Source organism: Cariama cristata, unplaced genomic scaffold (genome assembly GCF_000690535.1).
Source record: "Cariama cristata isolate BGI_N322 unplaced genomic scaffold, ASM69053v1 scaffold15498, whole genome shotgun sequence".
NCBI lineage: Eukaryota > Metazoa > Chordata > Aves > Cariamiformes > Cariamidae > Cariama > Cariama cristata.
In genome coordinates, this window is record NW_009631785.1 from 5,154 (window position 1) to 26,447 (window position 21,294).

Here is a 21,294-nt window from a genome sequence, read left to right on the forward strand (position 1 = left end):
ATTCCTTCTGTCTCTTTCTCATCTTCCATTCTTTTCTTATGCTGTGATGATACACTACTCTGGTAGTTGTCCCAGTATGAACATTTATGGGGTTGCAGTGTGAGCTCCATCATACGCCTAATCCAACTAACCAAAAAAAAATTTAAATAAATAAATCTTAAACTAGGTCACTTCCAGGCTTGCAGTATAGCCCCACAGGTGATTGTGCTAAGAAGCTAGGGACAAGCTGTGCTGATTGTGCACAATTGTATTATATTTGATATTACTGCAATATACCTTATATCATAAAAATAAAATCTTACTAATATAGGACTCCAGATGGTATTTCAAATGGTATTCCTGCATATTAGAGAAAGGCTATGTGAAACCTCAAAACACAGACTTGTACTGCATCATTTTACTTAGAGAAAATACATTAATAAATTTAATGGAATAATTGGCATGGAAAGAAAGTTTTCAGGGCCCTGGTGTTGGCCCAAATGTATTTTTCTTACAAAACTATTTATTTTAAAATGATACAATTTTGTTGAATTTCAGGTTCCCAGAACAATGACGCTAAAAGACAGTTTCTTCTAGAACGGCTACTGGATGCAGTTAAACAGGTGAGAAATCTGATACATATTTCTACAGTATGTTTACTCTGAGTTGTCGATACTAGCAGGAACTGTCTTTGCCCTTTTTTCTCCTCTTTACCAGATGAAGAAGAAATCTTGTCTCTCACACACTACTACTGTGTTTTTGTGTCTGCTAGCAAACAACTATTATGCAGTATTTGTTTAAAATTCTTGTTCTTGACAGATTGTATTTGTAATATGTATATTATAAAAATATATGTAATATTTATATGACTGAACTAAATTGTAGTGTACTTCAAACGCTAAATTGGTTAACATTTTACAGTAGCAGCTTTTTTCTTTACACTAGATTTTAGTGACTGGTTAAAATACAGGTAGAGCTGGGATTTATTTATATGTGTATCTTGCATCAACATCAAGTTCAGCAAGTAAAATTTCATAGACTGGATTCAGTTTAGGAGAGCTTGGAAGGCAAAAGAAGGCCTCAAAAGTAAGCCAATGATATGTTTTATAAAGAGTGATTCTTCTGTAATTGTAGCACTGAGCTGAATAGAAGCAATGTTTGTTTTTGTGGGTGTACATTTGAAATGCAAAAGTAGTAAATTTTACTCAATTTTAAATTTATTGAAGAACCTGCGGGTGTGTTGTTCTGACTAACAAGAATATATTCGAAGTGCAGGAGTAGCCCGTTAGTGGAACCTGATGCTGTAAAGCACTTTTTGGTTGCAGGCTGTATTTGCCAATGGTTTATTTTGTACTGCTTCCTTTTTTGTTATGACTGGTTTTTTTAATATGGAAATATTTCAGAATATTGAGTTTGTTAGTGTAACAATAATTTCTTAAAATCTGTTTATTGCAGTGTCAAATACGGTTTGGAGGAAGAAAGGAAATTGCTTCAGACTCTGATAGCAGGTAAAATAGTCTAAGAAACTTTTAACATGCTTAGATTATGTATCATAATGACATAAACATATGGCACAAAATACTTGACTCACTCAAAAACCCCTCCAGTTCCTTTTGTTTACACAACCACTGACATGGGACTCTGAATTTTTCATCTTGTTACAAATTTGACAGCTTAACAAAGAGTGTTCTTCTGTGTGAACTTACAAGCGTTTAAGTGGCTGCAGAATTCATGACAAAGCATTGAATTCTGGGGTCTGAACATGAGATTGGGAGAATTTATCTTCCCTAAAACCTCTTTTAAAATGAATGCATATTTATTACCAGTACACCTGTGTTTCGTGATGCTTGACACCGAAGTGTCAAGTGTGTTTAACAAATAGTTATTAAGAAAATATTCATTCTTATTTTTTCATGTTCCTGACATGTTTTAAATCTGTTTTTCTTCTTTTTCTGTATGAGAAGTTGTTCCTTTTTGTTAATGTAAGTCAAAAAGTGTCGTTTAATTCCTATTAGTTGCATTTGTTGTTGGATATGGCATATTAGTTTTGAAGGCTTTTAAGATGACTGGTGCACAGAAATTGCAGTGCTTTTTGTGTCCTATTGAGTCTTTCTCAGAATCTGTCCTATTGAAGAATCTTGGATAAATAAAACACCAGGATTAAATGCAGTTGTTTGTTGTCCTTTTTCTTATGTCCTTGAAGTTTGACTCTGCCTTTTGGGAAGAGGTTAGTTATCTGTTCACCATTTAGAAATGATGCATAAAATTCCCTCCGATCCCCTCCAAATTCAGTCTTTAAGAATGTGTCTAAGGGTGTGGTTTCATGACTTCTGGAAAGCCAACGTAACAATTCATTGCTACTGAAGGAGTGAGGAGGGTTCATGTGTCTCCTCAAGGTCCCTGACTTCAGTATTCCTCCCTTCCATCACCACCTTTTTGAGCAATGCCTGGGGATCAACCAGACCCCTCCAAATTAATGTAATAAGAAATAATGCAAAAGGATAACTTTCTGCCATTTTAGTGATTTAAATCAGTAAAACATCTGGTGAATGCTAGAGTTGCTGCAAGGAGGGGAAGATTACACAGCTAGAAGCAGTGGGAAGTGCAGAAGAGGAGGAAGAAGCAACAAGGGATGAGAGGGCAAACCCATCTCCTTTCAGGAGCAGGTTGTAATGCAGCTGCTGTGCATTCCCTTGTGTGAAACTCCAGGCTAATGCTACTCCATGGCATCTTAAGCCTGTCTGACTTTTGACTACTACTGTCATCCTGTCCTGCCTTTGGCTGTTTCAGCCTACAGTGTTCTGAGGAAGCAGATTTAGAAAAATAGTGTTCTATTGAACTAGCATAGTGGAAACAGTTCAGTACAGGGTCTGTTCAGCACAGGGTTTGTTGGACAAAAGCTGGTGTGAGGGAGAAAGCGAGAAGGTGCAGGTGGGATAAAGGGATGGTGGGTAGTTACTTAATCTTTAGTGTTTCACTTATGTGAGACAGTGTATTGACGATGTGTGCCTTTGTAGTAGGTTGTGTAAACTCGGCTAGAAGGAATTACCTCCTATGTAGAGCAAATTCTCTGGATCTAAAACTTCTGCTTTGTTGCTCAATTTGCTTGAACAAGTGCTTGTGGTGGTTTAACCCCAGCTGGCAACTATGCACCAGGCAGCCTTTTGCGCACTCACCCCTGGTGGGATGGAAGAGTCCCTCTTGTGGGATGGGGGAGAGAATCAGCAGAGTAAAAGTGAGAAAACTTGTGAGTTGAGATAGAGACAGTTTAATAGGTAAAGCAAAAGCTGCACACACAATCAAAGCAAAACAAGGAATTCATTCCCCACTTCCCATGGGCAGACAGGTGTTTAGCCATCTCCAGGAAAGCAGGGCTCCATCATGTGTAATGGTGACTTGGGAAGACAAACACCATCACTCCGAACATCTCCGTTCCTTTCTTCTCCTTCCCCCAGCTTTATATGCTGAGCCTGATGTCATGTGGTATGGAATATCCCTTGGGTCAGTTGGGGTCAGCTGTCCCGGCTGTGTCTTCTCCCAACTCCTTGTGCCCCCAGCCTCCTTGCTGGTGGGGTGGGGCAAGGTGAGGGGCAGGAAAGGCCTTGATTCTGTGTAAGCCCTGCTCAGCAGTAACCAAAACATCAGTGTGTTATCAACACAAACCCAAAACCTAGCCCCCTGCTAGCTGCTATGAAGAAAACTGGCTCTCTCCCAGCCAAAACCAGCATGTTCTTTACCCCTTATTCCATACCATTTACATCATACTCAAGTCTCATACTATCCAATACATTGTCATTACCTGCCACCATGCTTCCCATCCTTTGGTATAATACACAGATATCATTCCCTTAGTCTATGGACCACCCCTGTGAAATGTCTGTAAAATGTCCATAAGTGTCCACAAAATGTCCATTGACCATGACTTTAGGCTCCATCTATTATGGTGGTCACTTGGGACAGGAGAGGTGGTGTGTTGCGTGAAGTTACTGGGCACCAAAGCCAACTCAGGTCAGATCACTGCTGCACTTGCACAGTTTCTTGTAAGGCTTGTCCTCCATTTGTTCAGATGGTTCCAGCTATAGTAATTCCTCTAACATGCAACTCAAATCATGGCTTACAACAATTTAAAGGTATTTCCATTACAATCTCCACCCCTTGTCCCTTTGGGCCAGGTTATAGGGTTTAACATTGCAGTGAACTCCACCCTTTGTTCCTAGCCTGGCTTGGACTTGCTCACAGATTGCAGTCAGGGGTGTACCTGCTCCCAGTGGAGCCTTGTCTATGAGCCACAGTCTCTCCAGGGCTGTATCTCTTGCGGTATAGACTTATCCACCACCACAGTTGCTTTGAGGTGCACCTATTCCAGTGTGGCCTTCTCCATGGGCCACAATGCCTTCAGAGATATACCTGCTCCAGCATGGCTTTACCCATGGCTGCAGTCCCTCCAGGGGTGTACCTGCTCTGTCATGGGTTTATCCATGGCCACACACTGTGAGGGGCTCCAACATGACCTCATGCATGGCCACTGGTGCTTCAAGGTGTACCTGCTGCAGCATGTGCTTATCCTTGGGCCACAATCCCTTCAGAGCTATACCTGCTGTGGCACAGACATAACCATGGCCACAGACTCTTCGAGATGTACCTGCTCTGGCATGGGCTTATCCATGGCCACAGATGCTTCGAGGTGTCCTGCTCCCATGTGGACTTATCCACAGATCACAGTCCCTTCGACTTGGCTTCACACTGGAGTTCCAGCCTGTCCAGTACACCAGTGCAGAAACAGCAGTGGTGCCCTGGCCGTTTGCCAGACCAGGCGCATCGCCATTGCTGGTATCAAAATGTTCCCAGGCACAGCAGGGTAAGATGATAAGCGGTAACAGCAAGCAGTGAAACCAAAAAGAAGCCACTAATGACCGCTAGACTCTAATATACAGTAAGGCAAGCAAGCTCCACGGCAAGCACAGAAACCTGACAATTAATAGCTAAACAGCAATAACAGCTATAAATTTGATCTAGCACATTCCAATCAAATCTCTTGTTATCTTGAAACCTTTGAGCTCCACATTGGGTGCCAAAAAGGACTGTCGTGGTTTAACCCTCCTGGCAACTAAGAACCACCCAGCCGCTCACTCACTCCCCTCTGGTGGGATGGGGGGAAAATCAGAAGAGTAAAAGGGTGAAAAGTCGTGGTTTGGGATAAAGACAGTTTAAGAGGTAAAGCAAGAGCTGTGCATGCAAGCAAAGCAAAACAAGGAATTAATTCCCCACTTCCCATGGGCAGGCAGGTGTTCAGCCAGCTGCAGGAAAGCAGGCTTCCCCCAGCGTTATATGCTGAGCATGATGTCATATGGTATGGGATACCCCTTTGGTCATTGAGGTCAGCTGTCCCGGCTGTGTCCCCTCCCAACTCCTTGTGCACCCCCAGCCTCCTCGCTGGTTGGGTGAGGAGCAGAAAAGGCCTTGACTCTGTGTAAGTCCTGCTCAGCAGTAATGAAAACATCCCTGTGTTATCAACCCTGTTGTCAGCACAAATCTAAAACATAGCCCCATACAAGCTACTATGAAGAAAATTAACTCTAACCCAGCCAAAACCAGCGCAGTGCTTTGCTGCAGTTCTTTAATAATTTGAATGATGACCTTTAGTATTTGTCTTCTGATAAACAGTGAGAGTTAGGATTCCAAAGATATAATGCTGGCCAAATTTTACTTATAAATATTTTCCTTAGGATTCAGTAGACATGCTGAATAATGGATTATAGCTAGGCAGTTTCAGGATTAAAAAGAAAGTGGAAATTACATTAATAGATTTTTTTTTTTCTAAATTCCATGGTGTTTGAGATTGTTACTATGCTAAATATTGTGAGATAATTTTGAAAATTAGGATAGTCTGATAATTTAGATCAAAATCCAGCAAAATACGTGATTCTCCAAGTTTTGTTCTCCCAGTGGTTTTTTTTGTCCGTGAGATTATGATTGTTCAGAGTTCTACTATGTCTACGTATAGTAGACTTCTCCATGTTTTTATTTTTTTAACATGCCCTCATGATGTGATCTGCTAAATGCATTATGTATATTGGGCATTGTAGAATGCCTGAATTTTTTTTTTAGTTTTATTTTCTTTTACTAGTGGCTAAATTTTCCTGTGAAATGCTGCAGTTTTCTTGCTTTGATTCTCAGTGCACGTGGATTTTTAATAATATGGGCTCTTTCACAGAACTTAGTTTCTGTTCTGCTTTTTCTGAATTGAAAAAGTAAAGTAGATTTTTTTCTTGGGGGTCATGTATCTGCTGGAGTTTCCATTTTTAACAGCAGCAGTCCTTTTGGCAAAAATTAGTCACAACTGCTCCACAATCATCTTGAGTATTGTTTGAATTATATTCTGCTTTATTAGTAAAGTTTTCCTAACAAAGTAAGGTTTCCTAACGTAGATGTACTGGAAGGCATTACACATTAAAAGCTCTTCTGTCCAGGGCAATTATGGTAAATAGACTTCTTTTTCTGTCAGTGCTTCTCCTGAGATCGTGTGCTTTTTTGTGTCCCTGAATAGAACTCTACTTTTGGAATGCAGGGGCAGAGTCCTAAGCCACTTTGTCAACTGTTTTTATTTATTTGCTTGAACTTAGTTACTAACTATCTGTCCTTCCTCTTAGTAATCAGCTTTTGCAGCCAGATAATAACTTTCTCAAAGCTTAAGTTTCAAGTATTGTTTATTTAATGGCAAAAATAAAACTTAGAGAGAATAAGATTTCTAACAAACAGATTGCATTCATGTCTGTTATACATTAAGCCTTACTGTTCCCTGTAGGTTGCAGTAATATTCCGTTCTTTGACAGGCTGAATTTTAAAACTTTGCTGGTTTTACAGTGTTTCTTCCTGTGTGAAAAGTGATTTATTAACTAGGTTATGTTTAAAAAAAATATCAGGAAATTTATAAATAGTATGGTAGAGAACAACATCAAAACCTGAAGATTTAACACATCTCCAGAAAAGTCTCTTGTTTTCCTATGCCTAGCATTTCTGAAGGTCATCAAAACACATGTTTAACTGTTTTACTAGGCTTGAATTGTAGTGTACTAGTGCAAATTAACAAAGGTGTCTATTAATTGTATAGGAAGTTATAGCATATTTTCAGAAAATCATTCATTACATGTGTAGTACAAAGTATATTTATGAAAATGTAATGCCTTACATGAAAAGTAGGTAATCTGAAGCTGAAATGACATGACTAACAACCACTATAGCAGGTGAGAATGATTTCTCAAATTGATTGCTAATTCTTCTGAATGTAGTTTGTGCCCCAGCTTTGGATAGTCATGATGAGGCTGTGAGCATAAGTAGATTATACTATTTGCAAATAATGAGATCGGTGCCTACAAAGAGTCTTTCACTATATATAAGATAATGGTTCACTTTTACATTCTGTATTCAGAGATTTCAAATAAACCTGCTCTATAGAATCATAGCTGATTGTTCTTTTCACATGATTTCTTTAAAAATTCTGTTGCAGAGTCACTTGTTTGTGTGCTCAGTTTGAAGCTGTGTTACAGCATGGTCTGAGGAGGAGCAGAGGATTAGCATTAACAGCAGCAGCAATCAAACAAGCAGCAGGTTTCTCCAGTAAAATTGAAACAGGTAATTAGTTACTTATAACTATTCTAACAGTTGATAAGTGCAAGCAAGTGCTATAATTTCTAATGGAAGTTTTAAGCAATGCACCAAACTGCTTAGTTACTCATAACTATTCTATTTTAACAGTTGATAAGTGCAAGCAAGTGCTATAATTTCTAATGGAAGTTTTAAGCAATGCACCAAACTGCAGACTGTTGGTAGCATATGTAATACTTGGACTCTCATTAAGCAGTGGAAATGGTTATTGCTTTCTTAATCTAGTTTAACTTTCATACCCAGTTTCTCTAGAAACGTTGATGTTTGGAAATCTGCACTTCCTGCAGTTCCATCATGAATAGTATCGTTGGCAAATCTCTTTTGAATTCTCGTAGGGATAAACATTGTGTAATTGTGCTGTTAAGTTTTTACTACAACATTTGAATTCTTAACCTTGTCTTAGTCTGTTCTTTAACTGCCATATTTTGTAGCATCAGGTATGTTTAACGTCTAAGTATTGATGTAATTTTAAAAACAAAACTTACATTACTTATATTGGTTGTATTGGTTTTTATTACTTTCTCCACATTTAAAGAAAAGATTTCTTTATTTTTATTGCCTTCTCTTCACCTTGAAGTTTCCTTTTTTTTTATCAAAAGTATATGAAGATGTTAATCTTCATGAGTTTTGCTATGAAGTTTGACATACAGTATCGTTTTTTCTTAAACAGGGCACACATCGTATAAAGAAGTTTCTTTTTTGCTTTTGAAACTGTTAAATATAACATGTAACACACAGTTAGGTTTTGGGTTTTCTTTTTTTTAAAAATATATTCAGTGGTACTAGAATTGTTAATACATTTTGATCTCCAGCCACAACTTCTAGTTACACCTGACAACTGCATATAATGGATTCTACATTAACACAAACTGTGTAGTTTGATATAATGGTGTTTTTAAATTGCTGTAACAACGGACTTGTTTCCTCTGTCTGATAGGGTGAAATGTTGGGTCTTGTGTGCTGACTTTCCTGCTAGTGGGTTAAAGCCTCCAGACTTAGCTTTTTTGGGGAGCTAAAATAGCTATGCTTTTAGAGAAGTTGGTGAGTTTCCCATGTTTGCCTCTTTTACTTAGTAATGGACAAGACTCGACACTTTGCAGACTCTGAATGAACAAGAAAGAAAAATTCAGCTGTTTACACAATCTTTACAGATTTTTTTCTCTTCTATATTCTTTTTTCTCCCTTGTGTGTGTTTGTAATTGGGGATTAGAAACTCTATGGTCTCTTTCAGCCTCTGGGTAGTTTCTGTCTCTTTAATGGGTAGTGATTTGGTTATCTGCTTTTTATCCTCCTCCCCCCCCAGCTTGCAATTGAGAGTCTTATGCTTTGGTGCAGAGAATGTTCTTCCCTATTACGCTGTCTCTGATTCATGCAAATAGTGTGTCTTTGAATTTGAAGACATTGTGTATAATTCTTGTGATTTCTCTCTTGTCTGTTAGTAATATCAAGGGTGCATGAAATGTTCAGTCCTGTCTTTTAGTGGTAAAATGTACAAAGGTGCATCTCTGATACTTGGGAACTTGGTAACAATTTAGCTGTATGTTTGTGTGTTTATGTGTCTTATTTGGGGGCTTGTCAGTGAGATGATGTGGAGGAAAGGAGAAAGTCGGGAAAGTTATCAATGGTTGGGGAATGGAAGAAGGAAGAAAACACATTTTTACTCCTTAAGAAGCTTAAACAATATATGGAAGTTCACGAACAAGAATGTGACTGCTTTGCAGCAAATTGAATGCTGTACAGTGACTAAGAAGAGAAGCTTTTTTTTTTTAATGCAAATTACTGGGTTCCACTGCATTTATCTTTGTGAATTACAGTGTTGGTTTTGTTTTGTTTTTTTTTTCTGAAAGCAGTTTTAAACTACTTCTATATTTTTATCACTTCCATGCAAATGAGTCTGGTATGATTTATATTCCATTCTGCCTAACATAATCACAGGTGTCATCTATTTCTTTAACATAAGGGAATACTGCTGTTTAGGCTATACATTCAGGCTTTGACAATTGAAAAATAAAATTGTTCAGTGGTGGGTTTTATTTGAAGGTTACAGATACTTCATGACAGATTGTATTTTCAAATGGCTGTAAACAATGTAGCATCATTTTGCATCTAAGAGCTTCAGTTTTTTACTTTGTATTTAAAATTTTTAATTTAAGAAAAACAAACTCTAGTAGTAGTTCTTTGGAACTATGACTTAAAAATCCTATTTAATATATTAAAAGTAAAATTTTTAAAATATATATTCAAGTAAACAAATTCCTAACATCAGTGTGGTTTGGTATCAGTTGATGCTTGCTCATTACAAGCATTTGCAGCTCCTTTAATCTTATATTAAGCAATCTAAACAAAACCAGTGAACAATAAAACTATTCAGTCTTTAGTTGTAACAATATGAGAGTGTCTTCATTTAACTCCATTTAAGGTTATGTGAGAATACTGTAGCTAATGCAGTATTCACTAAAAATTACTAGGACTGTGTTGTTGAAAGATTCTAAATAGCTCAGCTCTTCCATTGCCTCTGGCTGCTTTTTATACTGTTTTACTGGAAGTTCCAAACTGCCGAAAACTTTCTGTCAGTAATAGTTCATAGCAGTGTTTTTTCTGCACTCAGCCAGAGGATCATAGGTCCTCAGGAGGTCTGCAGTCGTACAAAGATCATGTATGAGGTTAAATGAGACTGCTCAGGGCTTTATCCATTTGGGACTTGAAAACTGCACAACTTCTTTGGTCATCCATGTTCCAACATTTGACTGTCCTCATGATGAAAGAGTTTTTCCTTATATCCCTCTTGAGCCTCTCTTGTTTTAACTTATGCTTGTCTGCTGTCTTCCTGCTATGTGCTGATGTGAAGAGTCTAAGTCAATCTTCTTGATGACTTCCTCGTAGGTACTGGAAGGCTGCTATTAGATGTCTGCCCTCCTGCTAAGCCTGCTGTTATCCAAGCTGAAGCCAAATTTTGTCTTTGTTGCTGTTTTTTTTTCCTTTTGTAGTTATGGTGCTGCATATTGCTATAGATTAATGTATATGCTTTGATGCTGTAACTGTAGGATAGTATTACCCATTTACAGATAGGTAAACCATGGCAGAATTATGGATGTAGCTTGTTCACAGTCTCATGGCACATCAATACCAAAAATGGGAATGTATTTTGAAATTGTCGCTAAGTCACAATATATTTATTGTTTTAGTACTTTGCATGTCATAGCTTGCTTAGGAATATGAAACTGTTCTTTAATTGCTTGACAGAACAGACACTGAAATGCATAATGGCTGCACAGTGTAAATTGTTTTCTACTTTTTTTTTCAAAAGAAGGCACTGAATCATAGAATCATAGAATCATTTGGGCTGGAAGGGACCTTTAGAGGTCATCTAGTCCAACCCCCCCTGCGGTGAGCAGGGACATCTCCAACCTGGCTTCATCTGAACCTGGCTTCAGACTGATTTCTGTGCTCTCAGTTTAGAGACAAGGGGAAATCAGCTTATTTTCTCTATTCCTGTAATATTTTCACTTCCCACTTTAGTATTGTTTTGATATTTAGCAAGACAGAAAAATGAGCGTTATTGATCACAGGAAAAAATTAAATCATTAAATCACTATCATCTTGACACAAATCTGGCATTTTAAGGAATGCTTTTTTTCCGTATATGTGCATTTTATTTTTTAAATGTAGATCAAATAAGTTGAAGGCAAAGGAGTAGGACATAAGATCTTTGAATTGTTCAGTGGACCTCCTTATTGTTTACATGTTAACGTGCCTATGAGGTCCTAGTTTGGAAAAGTATACCTTTAGTTTTGCATCCTATATTGTAAATTAAATGGTTCCTGTGTTTCGCACATTTGCCTGATTTAGAAGAGCTCTGGGTTATTCTTGCATAGCTGTCAGACATACTTGGCAAAACTTATAGTTAATGAGTGTAGTCTGCTTGTTATGTCTTTAGGTTTTTAAAATTGTAATATAAACTTTGCTAATCTAATGCTGTATTTGACTTTCAGCAGAGATGAATAAATACCCCCATACCCTCAAAAGAGCATATTTCACCAAAAGAAGTCATAAGCTGTAGTGAAAACCTATCCAAAATCTGACTGCATGCACTTTATTTAGCAGAGAGAAAGAGAAATGTCATGAATGGGCTTTTCTTAAAAATCTTACTACATTAAAACAGATTTAGAAAAGTGATAAGCAAGGAGTGGCAGGATCAATCTGTTTTCTCTCTCATGTGATTTTTTTTTTTCTGTGTGTTTGAGGAAATTTTTTAGCTGTCTTTAAACATCTTTATGCTTCCTACATTGAGATTATGCTCAAAAGCCAGCATGGTATTTCAGGTGACAGTGCACCATTCACTCGTACAATAGAATTATTCTCCTTTTTTGTTAACTTAAAAAAAAAATTGAGCAAAGACATTCATGAAACTGTTAAAAGGAGTACCTGCATGTCTTCCCTGAGAGATTGATGTGTTTAAATTTTTTTTGTCATACTTGGGTTTCTCAGATTTTTTTTGCTGTTAAAAATGTCCTATTTGCCTTAAATTCAGTCTCTCAATATGTTACTAACTGTATAGATTAACAGCTATTGAACTGTTCTAGTTATTCAAGCAATTCTATTTATAACAAATCAAAACCATGTGAATGTTAATGGTATATTTTAAGATACTTTTAAGCAGTATGTTTTTAATGCAACATTAATGACTAATGATTGCCAAACTATACCATATAGTAATGATTCAAGTCTTCCAGTTGAATTATCTGTTGTTTGATTGTTCTTTTCACACTGAGAAAATGGTAAGAAGTGAATTGTGCCAAATACGTCCTTAAAATGTTCTTATTCAGTTAAGAAGCAGGAATAGGTGTTTTACCGTACATTTACAATTACTGATGTAGATTTTTGTTACCTCCAATTGAGAAATTTGAGGCAACTGCAAAAAAACTTATCAATATTTGGGGACAGGACAAGGAAAGTATTTTAGTGGAAAGAGGTATTGTTGCCTTTTAAATGTAACACTTTTGTTTTTTAATGTAACATGAATTTGTCATTTGCATGTCTGCAAATTCTGGAGCTACCCATTCCTTTGCACCTAGCTTCTAACATTTTACAATCAGCAGCAAGATAGAGTTCTAAAGAATTTTTTCCTTTGCATAGTATATTCCCAGCTGAATATGTGAACCTGTTCTATGGATTAAATACTAGCTTAAATGTGCTTTTAAATGTGAATTCTAGTTAAAAATGTAAAATAGAATCCTTTAATGTGTGATTTTGACTTTTTCAATGAAGTGAAAAGTTCCAAGTGCTTAAATAGCCCAAGTTCTGTAGAAATAAATAACGTATTTAACTGGAGAGTTATACGAAGATGGTAAATGATTCACCTTTGTTCAAAATTACGTACCATTACCTGCTTGTTTTATAAAATTGCCTGTAAATGCATTCAGATATGAGCGTAGTGTTTTTTGGTGGGTTTATTATTATTATTATTTTATTTTTTTTATTCCAGAGCCAGTGTTTTGGTACTATGTGAAAGAAGTTCTGAATAAACATGAACTGCAGCGCTTTTACTCTCTGAAGACAATTACTACAGATATTGGTAGAGGCCGGGCTTGGTTGCGCTGTGCATTAAATGAACATTCCCTGGAAAGATATGTTCATATGCTTCTTGCAGATAAGAATCGACTCAGGTACTGTATTTGATATCTTTGTAATGCAGGAAATGTATTGACAAATGACATACTGAGATTTCAAAAAAACAACCAACTAACCAAAAACCACAGCTATAATAATACACCATATTAATTACTATGCTAGTGAAGCCACCTAACCTCATATTTTCATTAAGTTTATTTTTGAAATCTTGGCAACCCTTAAGATAGTGGCTTGTGCCTATATCAACATGTGACCTGAAACTGGCTTCATTCTAGCAGGTTGAGAATATGTGCTTCTATCCTTATCTTCATTTCCATCCTCTTTCCTAACTCCCTTCCCTATTCTTTCAACAGCTTTCCTCACTGAGACCTTGACACCATGCTTTGAGATGCCCCTCTCATTTCATTAAAATAGCATGCAGTTGCAGCCTTGGTCTTATCAGTTCATCAGTGGTAATTGCCTGTTGGCTTTTGGAGGTACTCATCCTGTAACTGAAAAGCTGCAGCAGTCAAGCAATAGGTAGCTACTACTGCAGACCACTTGGAAGTGGTTTTGTACCCATTTGTGAACCTTCTTGTTACAGAAATACTGAGAATTAGTATGCATTGTGAAATCCTAAGGTACTTTGGATGTGCAAAATGCACTTAAGTTCGTACTTAACTGAGTCCTGCCTTTTTCCTCGTGTATCTTCAGCTCCTTTTCTTTTTGAAAATTTGGGGTATTTAACTTTTTTGTCAGTAACTGTTGAGCTGGATAAAGTCCAGTGGATTCAGCAGAAAGGCATTCTTTCCATTTGCATCAAATAATGGATGTAGTGGATAAGATTATTGCCAGAACTGAGCTTGTTAGTACCTCCTTTTCATTTTTAGTCTGTTCCACTCCTTTGTAGCTTTCTTGCAAGACAGATTTTGATATGAAATCAAGTGAAGATGAATGAAACAACAAAGGAAATAAAATATGAAAACCATTGTCAGGAAACTAGTGACTTGGATTGCTATGTCAATAATTACTCTCATGCTTGTAGCAATACTTACGCAGTATCAGGATTATCAGCACTCTCTGCATTGTACATGAAACATTATTAATAATAATGCTTATTCCAGAATATTTAAGATTTAAATGTTATCCAAATTCAAATGGGATTTACAGAATCAGTTTATATCCCCGATTCTTATTGATTTTGGAAACTTTTAAATGAATCTGTCAAAATTGTTTAATACAAGTTGAGGGTTTTCTTACTGTCTGTTTTTATGTTTAGTTAACTGAATGCTGATAGTAAATCAAATACAGCATCCTGCTGCTAAAAAGAACCAGGTTTAGAACAACTGAATTTATGTGTTGACAGTGAAATTCATGTTCACTTTTTTTTTTTACATCCAAATTCCTAGTTGACTCTAGCTATTTAGGGTAGTTGATGTGGTTTTGGATATTGAAACAAGTCACGGAATCACAGAATAATAGAATGGTTTGGGTTAGAAGGGACCTTTAAAGATTGTCTAGTGCAACCCCCCGCCCCCTGCTGTGGGCAGGGACATCTTTCACTAGATTAGATTGCTCAAGATGAAGTCGATCTTTTTGTTTGTATTCATGCATTCTAATGTTTTATAAAATGGCTTGGTAATTATGGTCAACTATGGTTATTTAAGAACTTATATGTGCAGTATAGCAATAGATGTAGAGAGATATTGGGACTGCCAATGTAGCATGAACCTCCTTGCCCTGGGTGGCTTTTTTCCCATTTAAAAAAATGCAGAAGATAAACTGAAAATAAAATACTATTTAGCATGTCTTTGATAACTCTTCAGACAGTTCTATGTATTTCAGGGCTTCAGGGAGTTACTGTGACATATAATTTAATTGATTGGTGTTCTCATACTTGTTTTTCAGAGTTTTCATGTCTTTTAGAAGTAGAATATATGTTAATATAAGACTGCATATTCTTTTTTTCTATTTTTTTCCCTTTCAAACTAGTGTCTTCTATGAAGACTGGTCTTTTATGATGGATGAAGAACGTTCCAGTATGATCCCTACAATGGCAGCTGGTAAGACTTTCTTAAATGCTACTGTTCTTGGAAAGCTATTTCATTTTGAGATGTTATATCTGTTTCTGGTTGTGAGGAGCTTCGCTAACACACTCTTTGCTTACGTGGAGCATATGTGTCAGATGCACATTCAGGGTGAATAGTCAAGATATTATATGCTATGAATTGATGAACTGTTAAAACATTGAGTCTGGCCTTCCTACAGTTCGAAAGTCTTTCACATAAATTTTCTAACTCTTCATTAGTCAAGGCTAACTACTTTTTTTTTTTTTTTTTTAAATTAGCACAATTTAGAGAAAACAAAATGGGTTATTCCTAACTAGAAAAGAGCAATGATAGACTTTTATAGTAAGACCCGAATTATAGCTAAATGCATGGATTAAGAGTAAGGAATGGTAACAGATAATTTACTTTTCTAGTGTCTGACCACGGAAGTGATGTATTATTACCTTTTACACCCCTTTTCTCAGATACATGATCACATGCTTCGTTCTGCAAGATAGAGTTCACAGGAGTTTTTGTTAATTAAATATAGGAACCAAAAAATATTACAGTTGCAGTGAAATGGGTGTAAATAAAAGCTTATAAATAAACCAGTTCACAGTACTTACTGCTTATTTAATGCACAGTTGAACATCCATCAAGATAAATTCAGAACTGATTGCATCAGCTTGAGTATCATCTAAAAAAGAATGAGTGGTACATGAAAGAATAAGAATTCATGCATGGAGACTGTGGGAAATATTTGGGGAAAAATGTTTTACGTGTCATAGCTTTGTTAATCCTTAGGTTCTATCTTCGTAACCTGTATGAAGTACACAATGGGTTTTTGGTCCTTTTTTTTTTTTTTTTCCCCCATTTCTTTTATCTGAAGGTCTGAACTCCATTCTTTTTGCAATCAACATTGATAATAAGGATTTAAATGGGCAGAGCAAATGCACACCCACCGTGTCTGATTTGTTAAAGGAATCGACGCAAAATGTCACCTCATTATTGAAAGAATCCACTCAGGGTGTTAGCAGCCTTCTTAGAGAGATAACTGCATCATCTGCTGTCTCGATTCTAATAAAACCTGATCAAGATGCTGACCCACTTCCTGTTCTCTCGAAGAATGTAAATGCTGGTAAGCATTTTTGCAATGTTGGTGTCATTCAGAAACTTATAAAATATTCAAGTGTTTAAATAACTTTTTCAATTAAATTTAATGCATTATTATGGAACGAGAAAGAAGTTCAGTACATATACGAACTAGTTGAGTGTGAAATGAAAGTATAAGATTTTTTAGAAATAACTGGTGTGAATACTGAATGACAAATGTGTATTTTAGCTTTCTTATGTCACTGTGAGAGGGAAGCTAAACTATCTTATTGGTGAAGTGCTTTGCTTGCGACCTGAATTTCAATTTTTATTCATAAGATTATGCCTTGCAGTTTCTGAGGTAATGATTTTTCATTCTTAATGTTTTCTTTTGGCACGTTATCAAGTCAGAAATACACTGCCATATGTCTGTTGTTATATATCAGATAAAAATCTCAGCTTGTAATCTTCTTCAAGCAATGCCCATGTTTACAGTCTGAATTCCTATATGATGTAGGTAATTACCACAAATGAAAATTTACTCATATGCTCTTTTTACCTTTAAGTGTGTTACTGTTGCAACCAGTTTTAGGATGTTAGTTACTAACAAAGACCCAAAGTCTGAATATCTTATAATTTGAAATTAATCAAGCAAAATGTGATATTCATTATACATTTCAATTCCAAAAATAGCAAAGGAATATTTTATCATCTTTATTTCCAGAAGTTGAGCTGAAAGAATGTTTTACTTTGTAAAGGTACAAAGCTGCAGGAAATTTCTGGGATTTATGTGTTTTTCAATTAAGAAACAAGGTTTGAGTTTAAGCTTTAGATTGTTTTGGTTGTGAGAAAATGGAAGAAAAGCCACATGTGAATGTTATCTGGTAGGAATAGAAGTTGAGATAAAATCTTTTTTTATTGGCGCTTGAAATAGACTTTGTCTTAAAACACAGTTTTCAGAACAAACTTGTGGTAATGCTTTTGTTGTTGAGCACTGCAAATGAAATTAAAATAGTAGGTGATACTTGACTTGGGATAACTTTGTTAGTATAGAATAGGCTCGCAAGATGAAATAACGGAATAATTGACCATATGCTGCACATGACTCTACAACATAATATACTTTATGTGTACAGTACATATGTATACAGTACATATAATGTACAACTTACAATAAAAGTCACTTTAAAAAAATTGGATTTGTTCAACTGCCATTATATATTGAATCTTAGAGCAAGTCAGATGGTTCAATTAAAGTCTTTGTTCTTGGAATTCTGTTTGCATTTTGGGTTTTAACATCTTCTTACTCTTAAAAGTATGTTAATGTGTTTTGTGGATGTATAGCAGCTGGGCTTGAATTAAACAAAACAGTTTAGTCCCAGTGGGAGTTGTCTTGGTGAGTAAATTTCTGATATTTCTTAGAGTGCTTCAACTTTACAAGATTGTTTAGCCTCATGTGCACATCAGAATCAGTGAGAATAGGTAATAATTTAAAAATAAGTGCTATCACAGCATAGATGTGGTGTAATCAGAGAGGATTTCCGTGTATTTCTAGACCAAGAGCTAATTAGCTGAGGGAGGGAGCAAGTTTAATTTCTTTTTCTGAAAGCTGGCTGCTCAATTTCCAGAATATAGACAAAACTAACTTTATTTGATTGCAAGTTGTGGATTTTGTTTGTGCTGTGAGTTTATTCTTTTAAACTTTTTTCTCCCTAGAAGTGTTTCATGTTTTCTCTGTTGTGTAGCCATATTCTGCAATATACACCAGCCATATTCCATGGGAGAAAGTGATGGGAAGGCTGACTTCTTATTTTAAATTTCATTTTATAAGTTTGTTGAACTTCTTCTTTTTTCCAGTTCCAATTGAATACTGTTGTGAATGCACCTCCAAAATATCTTCTATGTAAGGCACATAAAATAAAGATAGTAGTTAAAGATTTAAAAGCTCATGTATATGGAAAGATAATGAAATGCCTTGTAGATCTAAGTATTTTTTTCTTTACTAACTGATTTAGTACATCAGTTCTTTTAAGAAAAATAAAAAGTATATTGCATAGTTTAGAAAAGAGAAACAATGTAAACCTTTATGTTGCTACTAGATTTGAAATATAAAAAAGATCGAAAAAAGAAGAAAAGAGTGACTAATATTATCTCATTTGATGAAGAGGAAGATGAGCAAACTTTGGGGGATGCCATGAAGACTCTGATTATAGGAGAAAGTTCAGAGGAGAGTGTAGACAGATCTTCAGTTTTTGTATTACCCTCATCTGAAAGCAGTCGCAGAAAAAAATTGAACAGGAATGAAAGTAACCATTCGTGGAAGAACAGTTCAGTATTTATGAATGGAGAATATGAATACCAGAAACTAGATGTGAAGAGCATTGATGATGAAGATGCAGATGAGGATGAGCTATATGGAAAAACATTAGGAAGTAAAGGCACAGAAGGTGAAACTGAAGCTTCTGGAAAGTAAGTAATGTGGTAAATTTTGCATACTCTTCCTCCCTCCCCCACCATGGGTACTGGCAAATTTAGGTAACTAACTGAACTATAGATTTTCCTCCCTGCCCCCCCCCCCCCCTTTTTTTTTCCCCTCTTTTTCACTGTTTAAGCCATTTGCGACACTGTGATGATGGTATTTTGCTTTTAAGATCTAGTGAAAACCAAAATTTTGAGATTTCAGACTTGTCCTTCTTGAAGTTCTCAGTTGTTGAAATTGATGCATTATATGACCAGGCTTCTGGCCTATTTGAAGTTTCCTTATTCTTAGTATGATATCAACTCTAATGTGGTTTTACTGTGAAGCCAAAAATTGTCAACAGAGTAAGCCTGTTATAATCAGAGTAGACAGTTAAACAAGACAAAACTGAGAGAAAAAGAATAATTTTAGTTACTAATATGCCCTCTTTATTTCTGACACAGAAATCCCTTTGGAGAAAGAGGCAAGCACTGCTTGTCTTATGCTTTGGAATGGTCTAATCTTTAGTGAGTTTATGTCTGAATCAAGAAATTGGCAGGCAGATTGAAATAAAGATTTTTCTTGCAGTGATATCTCTGAAAGAAATATAGGCATTGTGAACATGAATGTTGACTGTATAAATAGGTTGATTTGGTTTTTTTGTTTTAAATCTAGGCCTCATGAAATAGGCACATGCAATTCTCAGATATGCAGTTGGACTCCTCTGCAGGTCCTGAATGATGACTCAGATGTTCTATTTCCTGTCAGTGCTGTTGGCTCTTACTCCCAAACAGGTAGGTATTTTAATTTACCGAATCCCAGCAAACTTTATAACAAAATTTCTAACATGGGATGGGAGGTTCAATTAAAATTTATTCTAGACCTGAATCAGAGTTCTCCATTTGAGTAGATATTTAGTTGAGGAGGATTTATCAATGTCAAAATAAACCAAAGTTTTGTTTGGATTAAGCTGGGTCTTGTATGGTATTTTAATGTTTAGGATGATTGAATAGAAAGTATCCTTATTCATTTTCTAGATATCACTAAGCTGGAAGAAGCTGCAAGTGTGTTTGAGAATTTGAATTCAAATTAATCTTGACAGATTGGAGAAAGTATCAAATATTGGATGCAGTTCAATAGAAGCTGTTATCTTATCAGGATAAGGAATGGTTGGCTAGGAAATACTTCTTTGGAAATGGATATGGGAATCATAGAATGAGTTGGGTTGGAAGGAATTTTCAAACATCATTTAGTCCAACCCCCCTGCCATGGGCAGGTACATCTTTCACTAGACCAGGTTACTCAAAGCCCTGATGAACCTGACCTTGAATGCTTCCAGTGACGGAGGATCCATAACTTCTCTGGGCAACTTGTTCCAGTGTCTCACCACCCTCATCATAAAAAAAATTTCTTCCTTTTATCCAACCTAAATGTACCCGCTTTCAGTTTGAAACCATTGCCCCTCGTTCTGTCACTGCAGGCCATGGTAAACGCAGGCCCATCTTTCTTATAAGCCCTCTTTGTATATTGAAAGGCTGCAATAAGGTCTCCTCGGAGCTTTCCCTCTTCCAGGAGGAAAACCCCCAGTCTCTCAGCCTGTCTTCATAGGAGAGGTGTTATATCCCTCTGATCGTTTTTGTGGCCCTCCTCTAGACTGACTCTAACAGGTCCATGCCTTTCTTGTACGGTGAACCCCAGAGCTGGATACAGTGCTCGAGATGGGGTCTCACGAAAGTGAAATAGAGGGGGAGAATCACCTCCGTCAACCTGCTTGCCGTGCTTCATTTTATGCAACCCAGGATAAGATTGACTTTCTGGGCTTGCGAGCTGCAATTACTGGCTCATACCTGGTTTTTCATTCTCTAGTGTCCTCAAATAATTTTCTGCAGCAGACCCACTATAGTGGGTCACAAAGTGAGTGAATTAGCAGTGCCGTGCTTCTACAGTAAAGGCACACTTCATATGGACATGCATAAATGAAAGTGTCATTTGTAAATTTATGCTTGGTTGGCTCTGATGTGGCCTCAGCTGCAGTATTGTATGCACTTTGGGGTGGTGCACTTCAAGAATGATGTGGACCATTTGGAGAAGATCTTTAAGCAAGCAATGAAAATGATCGAAGGTATGGAGACCTGGTGCTTTTCCAGTGTCTGTTTTGGTACCAAAAAGAAACAAAAAAACCCCTTCCACCACCCGCCAACACATTCCCCCGCCTCCTCCATGAGTTAATATTTTGCTAGCTCTTTATAAAACATTGCGGTTATAAAACTTTGGGTATGTATTCTCATTTCACTGACTACTTAGAAAGTTCTCAGTGGCATTCAAATAATGTTTTAATTTTAAAATTTTCATATTTTTTGCATATACATTATAAGTGCAAGAGTTTAAATGGACTGTTAATTGAAGGCCTGTGAAAAAGTGTAACTCAGTTATAGAATCATA

At 36.5% G+C, this 21,294-nt stretch overlaps 1 protein-coding gene across 1 annotated transcript; it reads left to right on the forward strand.

The window, feature by feature from the left end:
• Positions 1-533: 533 nt before the first annotated feature.
• SNX29 (sorting nexin 29) lies at positions 534-19,646 on the forward strand (the record flags this gene model as incomplete). Its single annotated transcript, XM_009706119.1, has 8 exons — positions 534-602; positions 1,435-1,487; positions 7,487-7,611; positions 13,130-13,310; positions 15,247-15,317; positions 16,192-16,440; positions 18,494-18,863; positions 19,528-19,646. Coding segments are annotated over 8 exons (1,237 nt in total), but the record flags the coding sequence as incomplete, so codon positions are not given.
• Positions 19,647-21,294: the final 1,648 nt, after the last annotated feature.